Raw genomic sequence first — 14,063 nt, 5'->3', positions numbered from 1 at the left:
TACAAATCAAATAACATTACGCGTGGCATATATTACTTTTTGTCTTGTTTTCTGCTGGTTCTAGACCCGGATTTGACATTTAAAGTTGTTGGAAATGTATCTACATAAGACACATACACAATGAACATGGACATTACAACTTTATTCCTCTATTGTACCGGCATTGTACAGAGAGCTATTTTAATATGTATTCACGTTAAAAACATGTAAAAGTCGATCTGTATGTTATGCCACAAACCATTCCACAAAATAAATTTGCAAACATACGACGTAGTAACATTTTTTCATCGCGACCACCTCAGCCTAACATACAAGATAATTCATGAGATATACTTTACCATGCAGTCGTTAGAATGAGTTTTGACAGAAGCTGGGTAAATAAAACTAGGATAATTATATTATAATTTTCTAATGTATGGTGCGGCTACAAAACAAGCGTAGCTTTAAAATTATACGAAACTTTAAATTCTCGTATAAATGTTGTATTGTCACTGTCTAATTATATAGAGCAACACTATTGTTTCTACAGGATTGAATAATTAAATTAATATACATATTTATTACCCTTTTAAGCGTATTACATATAGATATTAATAATAACATCCGGTGCTAATCCGACCTGTGGCTGTGTCGTCTTGGTTACATAAATACACAGATACACATTTCACTGATACATTTACATATAAACAAAAGTGACGTAATTGCTCTCAGTGTAAGAAATGTCACGTGCATAAGAATCGGAGAGATCTTCACGTCTGCAGACAATGCTGCAGGCTGTACGTAATATAACAATTGAACTAACTCCTCCCTTAAAAATAACAAGTTATGTATCTATAATACTTTTTAAGCCTACGTAAATGATTAAACATTAAAAAACCCATTCAATTAGTGTTTAACAATAACAACAATAATTATACTTTAACCATTCAATCGAAAAATAGTACCATGACTCGTTTAATCTATCTTCGTCGTCGACATTAAACAAAATACGAAAAATGAAGCAACATCGACTAATTAACTAAAACATCGACTGAAAAATATTTATTACTTGGTTGTTGTCGTCACTATGTTAGGCTGTAAACGATTTCCAACGTCAATCTAATTTTTAAAAAGCAGAAATAATTCACAAAATACACAAATTAATTATTAAATTAACAAAGTTAGGCTAAAATAAAAACTTGAGTTTGCTCTCTACCGGAAAAACATAATAATTCACAATCTTTCTTCTTTTTAAAATATTCATAACTTGGTTGTTGTCGTCACTATGTTAGGCTGTAAACGATTTCCAACGTCAATCTAATTTTTGAAAAACACAGAAAACTTGAGTTTATCTCTACCGGAAAAACATGATTCACAATCTTTCTTTTTCAGGCCTATAAGGTTTATCGCAAATAGCTTGATTTCGCGAGGAACGTCATTGCACAATGCGCCGTGGGAAGGGTTTGGGAGCACGCTATTTGCGATAAACCTTATTATGATCATGACCAAAATCAGCAAAATACGGGTTTTTTTCGTAGGATGTTCGACTGAAGCCACACTTGTACGTACCTGTGAAATGTCAATATTATACTTCTTAGCTAGATCCAGTACCTCTGAAAGATCCTGTAAGATTTCAACGTTAACACTCTCATCGAACAGTTTTTGTGATCGTATGATATTTTCAATCATTTCTACGACCAACCTTTCGTTTAACATCTTCGTAAAATGTGTACCTTAAGTGGAACAAAAATGTTGTACTGTAATATGAGTTACTTTTCTAGAGTATGATGAGTAGATGTATAAAGTGGAAATCTGGCTCCATAATAGGCCCTAATATTTAAAGGACAAATTGACCGAGAACCATATATTTTAACAACGTATTAGGGATGTACATATGATTTCAGAACAATCGCGAGATCGCCGCACGCGCTCGCCGTACATTTTGGCAAATATATGCCTAATACAGGTCAAATTAGCAGTTGAAGTGACGGTACCTATCTCTTGTGTGTTAATAACAGTGAAAACTCATGAAGTAGATTTTGCCATGTACTTGTAACGTCACAGCAATTTACGGCGACGGATGTACGGCGACGGATGTACGGCGAGCGCGCGCGGCAATATCGTAAATCTTGCGATTGTTCTAAAATCATATGTACATCCCTAACGTTTTTAAAATATGTTTCTCGCAAGTTGTCCTTTAATGTATTGATTACTTATAGTAAACGTACCGTACTCTCGTTCGCCTGTTTTCATACCTGTCGAACATTCGTTTGTTTTTTCTGTTACGTATTTAGACACATTCCTCTGTTTCTGACGTTTCTTCAGAGTTACACACGTATATAGATAAGGGTTAATTGCAGAATTGATTGGCAAGACGAACACCGCTGCCCATGCATATGCCTCTGGTGGTATGTGAACTGTTCTCGTCAATGATAAAATGCCTATTACTATAATTGGTACCCAGCAGCAGAAATCTGTAGCAACAATAAAAGCCATTCTCATAGCAATTGCAATGTGTTGATTCTTGTCAGAGTTATTTGTTCCTGTTTGTTTAATGTTTCTGCTAGATGCTTTAATAAAAATGAAAATCGCGGTGTAGCACACAAAGATGATCAAGAAACACAAGGTATTGAATCCAATTATAATGGCAGCGGTATATTCCCATCCTCTCACTTTTTCCGACGTCAATGGCAATGCAAGACACACGCTGGTTACACCGTAAAACTCATTGTTAAAGTAGGGGATCGGTAATACTGGCAGAATACTCATAACCAGCGTCAGAACCCATCCAAATGCAATAACGCCTTTTATTGTTTTCTGTGTAAAATGAACGTTTGCGAACGGAAATGCAATGTGCAGAAATCTATCAAAACTAATGACGCTTAAAATGTACACGGATGATTCGCTTGATAGAAATGCTAAGACTCCTGCAAACGTACAGGCTACGCTTGCTTTCCAATCGTTAGCATGGATCACATAATTGTTTCGAAAGAGGACATCAGCAGTTGCAATTATCAGCATATATATTCCCATGAACATATCTGCTACGGCCAAATTTGTGATAAGAATATACTGCTTGGAACAAAGACTTCTCGTTGTAGGCCAATGCTTCCATCGCCAGAAAATTACAAACATGTTTCCAAGCAGTGCACTTAAACCAAAAATCCATAAGAAAACCCGAATGATTTGATTTTGCATTAAATTTTCGCAAGAAGAAAATATATCGGCAGTTGGTGTGCACTCGATATGCCGGGCCGAATCCAACAAACAACAAAAGAAGTAGTCATCCGATTTTCTGAAAAGACCAAACTAATAATAATCACCGAGTCGAGCTTTTTCTTGATTAAATTTAAGTTAAATTAATAACCAGTAATTATTCTTTTGGATTTTGTAATATTTTCTTTTAATGTGTATCTGGTATTGTACATTCAAGTAGTTAGGATAAAATATAATAAAAACCCATCAACATCAACAAACTCTGTGAAACACCAACTTGTCTCTGGAGCACTAGAACCCTTCACTTCAACTAGTAACATCGGAGCGATCCAATTCACATCAGTCCCGCAGAACCGGTGTTTTGAAATAAAAAGAGCGGAGTACATCACTCATCAGGTATTTGACCCAGGAGTTGAACTCCCGGAGTTGTTTCTTAATTCACAATAAACAATATGCTAGTGTTATGTACCGGTGTTTGTAAACTCCGGAGTTTTGCTAAGCGATGTGAAAGGGACACACAATATCCTTGTCAAACCTATTACAGTAACATTGAAAACGGACCCATACAAAAATGAATAAACTTACAATGTTTTCAGAGACTGTAAGTCCACGAAGATATCTTTATTCTCCAGGTCAATATTATTGTCAGATATATCTCTGTTATAAATAATACATAATATAGTATTTCTATTTATGTATGTGTACCTATTTAAAGTTTTACTTTACGTACAGATGTATCGGGCTTTATACGGTAACTGGTAGAGGATGCCTATGGTGGTGAAACGCACAACTTATACAAGTAAATGTATAGCTCTTTTCATTGAAACCAATTTTAACCCATATATAAACAATTTCTAAAATATTTCCATTGACAAATTAGATACATTTCTATTATAGAAAGCCATTGGAATGTTGTTCTTTCAATTATAAACGAATGTTACTTACAAATATTCAAGTTTATTTAAACCTGAAAATGTGTGTCTGTTTAACTGCTTTATTCCGTTACCGTGCATATCTCTACAATAATCAAGTATACGGAAACCTTGTTGAAAGGAATACTACGATCACATTAAATATACATTGTGTATTTTGTATTTTTTAAATTAGTACTTACAGGTATAGTAAATTGTTTGCATTTTCAAAGACATTATCTTCTAGTTTCGTTAATTTGTTTTCTTGAATATATCTAAAGTAAAAATCATGACATTATATTACCAATGCAATGTTAGAGCTAATAACTACATCTACGGTCAACATAAAACAAGCACCTTACATCATCACTTAACTCCAATGTACAGTATTTATCTCAACTTCATTACTAAAAATATCTATCACCATCGTCCTCAAAATTTGTATCCACTATTTTATCATATTTAAATAGATTATTTGTATGCCATTGTAGCCACGCCCTTTGTCGTCACTCATGGTTAGTCGTCGTTGTTGTCGTCGTCGTTATTATTATTATTGTAACTAGTCTCAATATTGCTTATTCAACAGGTTTTTTTACGTACAGGCGTTTCAGATTCACTAGCTCATTAAACATGTTGTTGGTGATGGTTCTGATATTATTCCCAGATATATCACTAAAATAATAATAGATAGGTTTTGTGAGAAAAATATTAACTGCTAACAAGTTAAGTTTGTCATTTTCGTCGACAGAATTCCGACACATGTTAATGAACACTGAAGCAAATTCTAATTATTTCTCATCAACAATACCTAAAACAACATTGTGTTGGTTGGAAACATTTTCTCTAAACCACTATGAAGCAAAATTAACCAACTAGACAGTTTGTTAAGCTCTATGGTGTAACTGGTATTGTTGTGACGTCTATATTCTTTTGTGGTACGCAATGACTTATTTGCATATCTTCCACCTGTGGGTTGGTTTAAATAGACGAGGTATTTGTAAAGGGAGGGAGTTCCGGTCAGAAGGTTGTGCACAACGAATGAATAAAGGTACCGAGTAATGTGTTGCGTATGTATTCTCTAAGCATAACTGGTCAAGTTCAATATTGAATATCGAAACGTCGATACTTAGTATTGTATATTCAGGAATAGCCGCTCCATAGTCTCTTTGCTTTTCTTCCTTATATCTTATTAACTCAAAATTATTTTTACTAACAAACATGACTATATTTATATGCCTAGTGTGTTATCATTATTGACATAATTTCATTATACATCCACATACAGTACAACTCTTCTGAACAATGTTTTCAATCTTCTATCAACTAAAAGTCGTAGTTAGTCATGTCTCGGGTCACATTCTATGGTCACCGTACAGATAGGCTACTACATCAGTACTTCTAGAATGGATGACTAGTTGGTGACAGGAACGCTAGTTGGTCATACCCAGTACCGTTTTTATTTTACGATCATTCGGGAAACCACCTCACGACAAAAAGGTGGGACGTGACCAAAATTAATATAGTAGTAATCTATAATCAGGGCTTTACGGTAACAGTATCTAAAATACTTACAGGACTACAAGATAATGGTATTGTAACTTCATGAAAAGTAGTTCATCTCTAGAAACACCCTTACAAGGATGTACGGAAACCTTGCTCACGTTTCTAAAAAAAATAAGCAAATCTTCTTATTTATAAATCAATATAATTTCCGAAAAAATTAAGTTACTTTTAATATGTGAGTACTTATGTGAACCAGTATGATACAATAAAACGTAATACATACAAATATCTTATATCTTGTGGAATTAGTTCAGCTTTATATTTTTTCCATTCTGTCCCAGTGCAGATATAAGAAAGACCTTGACAGTTACATCCGTCAGGGCATGTTAAATCTAAAATAAACATAATCAATATATTTACAGTTATCCTCCTGATAATACATTATTTCTCTAGCTGTAATTGCTAGAGGAGAGTTCGTCATTTGGTTTGAAAAGGGACATATCTCGAAAACTATAATAATACAGTTGGAAATAATGGAAATATACAAGAAATGTATTTTATTATTTTGGAATATCTCCGAGTATCAAAAAAGTGTTAACGAACTTTGTAATAAGCATTTTTGACGCACTTTGTAATAAATGTTGACGCACTTTGTAATAACCTGACGCACTTTGTAATAAGTGTTGACGCACTTTGTATTAACTTGACGAACTTTGTAATAAGCGTTTTTGACGCACTTTAAACTGACGAACTTTGGAATAAGTGTTGATGAACTTTGTAATAAGTGTTAACGAACTTTGTAACAATTAGTATTGACGCACTTTCAATTAGTGTTGACGCACTTTGTAACAATTAGTGTTGACGCACTTTGTAATAACCTGACGAACTTCTATAATAAGTATTGATGAACTTTGTAATAAATGTTAACGAACTTTGTTAATAAGCGTTTTTGACGCACTTTGTAATTAGTGTTGACGAACTTTGTAAAAAGTGTTGACGAACTTTGTAATAAGCGTCTTTGACGCACTGTGTAATAAACTGACGAACATTGGAATAAGTGTTGAAGCACTGTGTAATAAACTGACGAACATTGGAATAAGTGTTGAAGCACTGTGTAATAAGTGTTGAAGCACTGTGTAATAAGTGTTGACGCACTTTGTAATAAGTGTTGACGCACTTTGGTAATAACCTGACGCACTTTGTAATAAGCGTTTTTGACGCACTTTGTATTAACTTGACGAACTTTGTAATAAGTGTTGACGCACTTTGTAATAAGTGTTGACGCACTTTGGTAATAACCTGACGCACTTTGTAATAAGCGTTTTTGACGCACTTTGTATTAACTTGACGAACTTTGTAATAAGTGTTGACGCACTTTGTAATAAGTGTTGACGCACTTTGTAATAAGTGTTGACGCACTTTGTAATAAGTGTTGACGCACTTTGTAATAAACTGACGAACTTTGTAATAAGCGTTTTTGACGCACTTTGTAATAACCTGACGAACTTTGTAATAAGTGTTGACGCACTTTGTAATAAGTGTTGACGCACTTTGTAATAACCTGACGCACTTTGTAATAAGCGTTTTTGACGCACTTTGTATTAACTTGACGAACTTTGTAATAAGTGTTGACGAACTTTGTAATAAGTGTTGACGTACTTTGTAATAAGTGTTGACGCACTTTGTAATAAACGGACGAACTTTGTAATAAGCGTTTTTGACGCACTTTGTAATAACCTGACGAACTTTGTAATAAGTGTTGACGCACTTTGTAATAAGTGTTGACGCATTTTGTAATAACCTGACGCACTTTGTAATAAGCGTTTTTGACGCACTTTGTATTAACTTGAAGAACTTTGTAATAAGTGTTCACTAACTTTGTAATAAGTGTTGACGTACTTTGTAATAAGTGTTGACGCACTTTGTAATAAACTGACGCACTTTGTAATAAGCGTTTTTGACGCACTTTGTATTAACTTGACGAACTTTGTAGTAAGTATTGACGCACTTTGTAATAACCTGATGAACTTTGTAAACAGTGTTGACGAACTTTGTAACAAACAACCATTGTCACACTTTGTAATAAACTGATCTGTCAGTATTATTGTAGAGTGTTTCTTACAATGATGACTTCAAGGTAGTATACAATTTTAAAATTATGATTATACTAAATTTCAAACCTCGGTGGCTGGCTGTATATAAGAATACAAACTTTAACATTGTTTTACATTGCATGCTTGTGACTATATTTATGTATTCTGAAATAGAAACTGATCGATGAATATGATGATTTAATATACAAAACTAAAACTTACTACAAAAAAGTTCATCATCCCCACGAAGACAGTCTTTGATACCATCACACACACGATCTTGAGAAATACAATTTGACGCATCTTGACATTTGAAATATCCCGGGCAGTCATAGTCATCTGTAAAAAGAAATGCATTTAAAAAGTGTAATTCCTTTTTATTACAGTAATTCATTCCAGGATTTTGGTTAGATTACCACAATAAAATATAGGTGTGTGTTTTCTACAATATCGAATTTTCATATTGTAACCCAGCAAGAGCAGATTTTGTTATTCATTATAGTAGATGTATGTGGACATTAAAACTTGATCCTACCACAGAAATCTTCATCTTCACCATGCGCACAATCTTTCTGTCCATCACATCGACTCTTGATTGTGATGCAGTACGAGTCCGGACATTTGTAAGTGTTTGGTGGACATTCATACGAATCTGTAAAAATACATTTTTAAATGGTCCATCCAAAATAATATAAAACCAACTTGACAAACATTTGATGTTTTGGAAAAAATTAAAAAAATATCATAGACAAAAGATGATCTAAATAATAAATAAATAGATAATTAACGTTTTGGAAAAACGATTTGTAATTGTTTAAGTTTTACCAACTTTCCTAATCCTTGATTGACACCGAAGTGTTAAGGTGATGTAGCGAATAATGTTGCCGAACTTCCGACAGCATAGTAAAATTAGAATAAACTTTAGCTTTATGAAAAAATGAGCAAACATGTTTCGTTGTTACGCTAAACAACATTATCAGTGTAATCTTAAAAGTCATAGAAATAAATGAGTACATAATGTTTTTCCCTTTTTTCTGTTTCAATGTTATAATTATGGAAATGTTAATGTATTATACTTTAAAAATTAAAACATGTATGTTAGAATATCATATATTTACTGATTTACTGTCTGTCAAATCATTATACTTCTTACCACAATTCTGTAGATGACTGTTATCACGACACCCTTTCTTAATATATAAATAATGATCGTAATCCAATAAACACAAGTAACGTAGATCTATGCAAAGTTTATTTTGGCACTTGAATTTTTCTGTACCACATACGGATGTTGATGAAACACTTTCTGTTATGTAAGAATAAAAAAAAAGTCAGTTATAAATAATAGATTATCTTGGGAAATAATAGTATAAACATATGATCAAATAGATTTTATTTGAAAATAATAGTATAAGAATATGATCAAATATAATTTCATCTGGCTTCAGAATTACAGTGGAAGTGCAAGCCAACAAGTATAAAATATATATACGTACTTGTAACGTTTCGTTTCGGTGAAATATAAAATACCATTTCGCTCGGCTTCGCCTCATGAAAATAGAATTTCATCTTTCACCTAAAAATTATTTTACCATCGCACTCATAAACATGCATTGTTTTTGTACACAATACAATCAGTCTAATAGTTCCTGACCGACCGGATAAAGGGCACTACGGTATTCAACATATTCAACAACCTCCAACGGCAAATAATCAATCATTTTCTGACAAAGATCCGATGATATCGTATATTTTATACTTTTTGGCTTACATATAATTAATTTCCACATATAAGTCTAAAAAAATTAATTTAAAAAAAAAAAATTTTAACATTGTTTATAAAATTCACTATTCTATAAAAATATGAACAACGTACCACAGTTTTCATTTTTTTCATCAGTGCCATCGGGACAATCAGATTCTCCATCACATATGTATTTTGGGTGCAAACACTTTCCATCGCTACATCTTAGAAAGTTCGAGCTACATTTACCTGTAAAGATATGTTTGATAGAGTTGGAGTTGATCAACACACATGTGGCTTGAGAAATACTTTTGTTGTTGTTTTGTTATACATGTTATGGTTTACCATTGTTAGGTTTATCAAAGAAGGGGTACATTTAGGGAAGGTGTTTTGTTATTGTATTATTGTAAATTGGTTGTGATTTTTGTACCTTTCATAGATTGAGTGCCAACGATGTCAATGATATATGTCAAGAAAAATATTATTCTGTTTACTTAAAAAGTAAGTATTGTCACAGGCTGAATGGATCTTAGCAAGAGGAGAGTGCCTTGGACCTGTACTGTTATGGTTATGGTTTACGACGTTTTTCCTTTTAAACTCGGTCACCCGAATCATTAATAAACATAATATCTACAGTTTTAGTGTAATGACTACTTAACCACATTTTCTCTCGTCAGATTCATCTAAACAATCCGTAACAGCATTGCATCTTGACGATGACTCCAAACAACGACCATTATCACATGCAAATTCGCTTTCGGTACAATTAATGAATGCTAGAAACAAAGAAATACTGGTTTAAATATAGAACAAGTGTGTTCTAAGATCATAGACGGCAATTGGGTTTGGCTTTATCATACATACACTTGTGCTATTCGCGCGTTGCAAAACAGAATTTCTAACAACGCAAAAAGAAACATAACTAAGGATGATACTATTATATTATCAATTTTAAATAATAAGAATGATAAAGATATCATCTCTTCAAAGGATGAGCATGGCACATTAATAAAAAAACTATATTAAATTGATCAATGGTTGTACAAACACGTTACTTACTACAACCTGCTTCATCCGAATTATCCGGACAATCAGATTTATGATCACAACAAAATGAATAGGGAATACAATGACCGGATAAACATCGGAAGCTTGTGATTGGACAATTATTATCTGGTTCTGAAACTAAAATGGGATTCAACTGTTGTTTTGTTATCTTTTCTCAGCGACTTGCTAACATTCCTTACAAAAACATATAAGTATAAAATAAAAGTTTAAAAAGCATTAACGTTAATACCAGTCATGAAATCAAAATAGCCAAACTACCTAAAACCTAAAACCTTAACAATCTGTGGCTGTATGGTTTACACCCTGTTTGATACTTTAACTTACCACAATCTGAAACTCTACAATCTTTAATTTCATAAAAATCCTTTGTATAGCACCATGGCCGGCGTCTTTCGTTTGGATTCCGACAAAAGTTGTGATCACCAATACCTTTACCAATGTAATTTTCTGGATATATTGCACCAGTTCCTTTAACATGGCTTGTCCATTTTAAACAACCAACTTGATCTTCTGTGAAATTTCGTGTCCCTCGATAGTCAGACCCGTCAGTCGTCTGGTAACAATCTGAGTGCGAAACGAACCAAGACACAAACAGTAAATTTAAATTGTAAAAATCTAACTTATGGATGCTGAATATAAATTCATGATACTATAGAACCCCTTCATTGAGATACAATTCAGGGGAAACTCCTATTAAAAAGATACTTTCTTTCGAAACAAACAGCCCTCTACTCTCGAAACATCCTATTTCATATTATTTCATTTTGGTTTTAAAAATATCTTAGGATTAATTAACTGAATTGCATTTTTCAAAAAGCATTTAAGAATAATTTTATATATAAACACATCAAATTTACCACATGCGTGGAGGAATACATCATTTAATGTCATTCAAAATGTTCGGTTGGAGACAACCATTTTATATAAGTTGTCTCAGATATGTATATCTTTGCCACTCTGCAGCCAAATATTTGCATACATAAATCGTTCTTATACCTAATAATATCGAAGAGTTGCGATATTTTTTCTCTTGAATAGAACTACGGTACTAGACCAGTGTTACTGTTGTGCTAATGACTCGCTTATCGTGTACGTTATTCCTTTTTATAACACCTAAATAAATTCCTGTCATTTGATTGGACGATTGTGGGTCACATGGTGTGCAATAGTACGCACTATTAAACGATCGTTTAATAGTACTTTTTGAAACATTTTTGTGTACGAAAAAAAAAACGTTTCGCGGATGAAAAATAATCTAGTATACAAATTACTCTATAATATGGCTCTGTACTGTGAAATACAACAGCGCCACCTGTTGTCTGGCCTCAGTTTCGTTTCTCTTTTAAACATTTGTGTACGAAAAAAAAAACGTTTCGCGGATGAAAAAAAATCTAGTATACAAATTACTGTGAAATACAGCGCCACCTGTCGTCTGGTCTCAGTTTCATTTGTAAACACCACCGCGAGATATGCAACAGCAGCAGATATTTGTGTAGGATTTGGACATATATATATGTACTAATTTCATTCAAAAAGGCATTTAAATTAGCTATAGATCGTTTTTAGGATTTTGATTAATTAATGGGGACATCCCTACAAGACGTGGAATTGTTGGAAAAACCATAATTAGCCTAGATAAGTTCCAATTGTCTGTCGAAGTTTTGCCTTTCAGCCAAGCTAGTACTAGGCTACTAGGTCTAGCCTAGGCCATGCTAGTATTAGGCTAGGCCTATTCTAGGCGTTTTAGCCTTGCTAGGCCTAAGATTGTTTGGTCGTTTGTTGACATAATTAACAGTAAAGTAGGTGTGTTTATAAAATCCATATAAATATAACATTTAATATAATATTAAAAACCAAATGTTACTGTTTTTAATCAATGTGAACGAAATGTAGGCCTTGTGGCTAGGGCTACCTTACCTTATTTGATTCAAATGACAGTAATCTATTTAGATGTTATATAAAACAAATAATGAATGTTTTATATTAATCGTGTAATGGTAAAAATAATGGCATTTGGTGAATGATGAAAGGTTAATATCAACTCGGCGTTGCCTCGTTGATATATAACCTTTCATCATTCACCTCATGCCATTATTTGTACCATTACTTGTACCATTACACTCATAAACATTCATTATTTGTATAATATTGTTACATTAAACACAATATTTTTTTTTTTCAAACCATATACTCTATCGCGGCTATACGATTTACAGTAAATGAAGATTCACAAAGAAAAAAGAAAATGACATGATTTGGTTTACCTTGGATACAATGTGGTGCTTCATCACTTTTATCAGGACAATCAAAATTTCCATCACACTGCAATGAACTTAGAATACAAGTTCCAGATGTACAAGTAAACTGGTTGTCAGGACAGGTGGTATGGTTATCTGAATTTAAATAAAGCATATACAAAAAATAAATTTAAAAAAAATTATACAAATAAATACTGTAGTACACACAAAGTTGCTGTTGCAAACTAACATTTGCCACAGTGGCTACCACCAGTTTAGCCGACTGCGCTATACTCTCTGATGCTTTTAAATTACCACGCAATTATAGTGTTTATGTGTACTATGAATTACACAATATAAAATAAAATGAATAATTACCATACTTGTTATAATTACCTGTGGGCATATCTTGTTGGCATATGTAAGCACTGATATTTAATTCGGTACAGACCATTTCTTCTTCTTTCAAACTATTAGATTTAGGCGACCATCTTAGAAATTCACATTCCGGATAGACCTTTTCCCAAAGTAATACATTAATAGTGTTTTCTTCATAACCATACAGTATATCTAAATATTTTGTTATTGTTTGAATTGATGACATAGACACTGAGAGAAATGTCGATCCGTGAGGACAGGAAATATTCGAAATGTTATTAGTAGTTGATTGAATGACAGTTAGGCAGGACTCGTCATTCGGAAACCAATACTCAAGACATCCACCTGCAAAAAAAAAAATGCAAGAGGAACAACTTTACGTCTAAAATTATAATTAAGGTTATACCTCTATTAGAAAAATTTATAAAACATCTTTGTATCCTTGCCATCTGATATGGTTAATTTCATATCACGTGCTGTTAGTCCTACTGCTGCATGGACAATCTTATTTCTCTCTCTCTCTCTGCTCGCTTAGATTAATTAGATATAAAACAGATACGAAACCGATAATAAATATTTTGTTATTCATTGAATTGGGAGAATATTTTCAACTTAATGATAACTAACAAAATGCCAATATTTTTGTTTGATAAATTAAAAATATCTTTATAAACAAACTTGCAGCGAGAATGCAATGCATGTTGACTAGACCAGCTCTTACCATAGAGATGATATTATTTAAAAAAACTATCTTTAAACAATGAAATATCAACTTACCTTCAGCCGGAAACAACGTATTTATACCTACATCTTAAAAAAAGCAATTAAAGAAGATACAGTTATAAAACTACTACATTATTATTTTTTTTAAATAAGTATAAATTTCAGGCACATGTTTTGAAGTAAAAATTATTACATTGGCTGTGGCACAATG

General features: G+C 32.8%; 1 protein-coding gene and 1 long non-coding RNA gene across 3 annotated transcripts; both read right to left on the bottom strand.

Annotated features, from left to right (window-relative positions):
• Nucleotides 1–157: 157 nt before the first annotated feature.
• Nucleotides 158–5,989, bottom strand: LOC140044705 (G-protein coupled receptor GRL101-like). Of its 2 annotated transcripts, none has more exons than XM_072089335.1 (9): nt 5,893–5,989; nt 5,679–5,771; nt 4,707–4,778; nt 4,310–4,381; nt 4,141–4,212; nt 3,781–3,852; nt 2,208–3,274; nt 1,549–1,712; nt 158–1,296 (listed from the first exon to the last, which is right to left on the bottom strand). In XM_072089335.1, exons 2-9 carry the CDS (start codon nt 5,708–5,710, stop codon nt 1,240–1,242), a joined length of 1,608 nt encoding a protein of 535 aa, XP_071945436.1. In that variant the 5' UTR covers nt 5,711–5,771; nt 5,893–5,989; the 3' UTR covers nt 158–1,239. The 2 variants fall into 2 exon arrangements, with proteins under 2 accessions (XP_071945436.1, XP_071945437.1); XM_072089336.1 differs by having other exon boundaries at nt 1,549–1,714; nt 2,240–3,274.
• Nucleotides 5,990–9,577: 3,588 nt separating this feature from the next.
• Nucleotides 9,578–10,586, bottom strand: LOC140044712 (uncharacterized). Its single transcript, XR_011844484.1, has 3 exons — nt 10,506–10,586; nt 10,106–10,222; nt 9,578–9,695 (listed from the first exon to the last, which is right to left on the bottom strand). It is a non-coding gene; the product is annotated as an uncharacterized lncRNA (long non-coding RNA).
• Nucleotides 10,587–14,063: the final 3,477 nt, after the last annotated feature.

The sequence above is a fragment of the Antedon mediterranea genome, chromosome 3 (genome assembly GCF_964355755.1).
Source record: "Antedon mediterranea chromosome 3, ecAntMedi1.1, whole genome shotgun sequence".
NCBI lineage: Eukaryota > Metazoa > Echinodermata > Crinoidea > Comatulida > Antedonidae > Antedon > Antedon mediterranea.
Note: the sequence above shows the minus strand (reverse complement) of the source record. Positions and strands in the feature narration are given on the sequence as shown.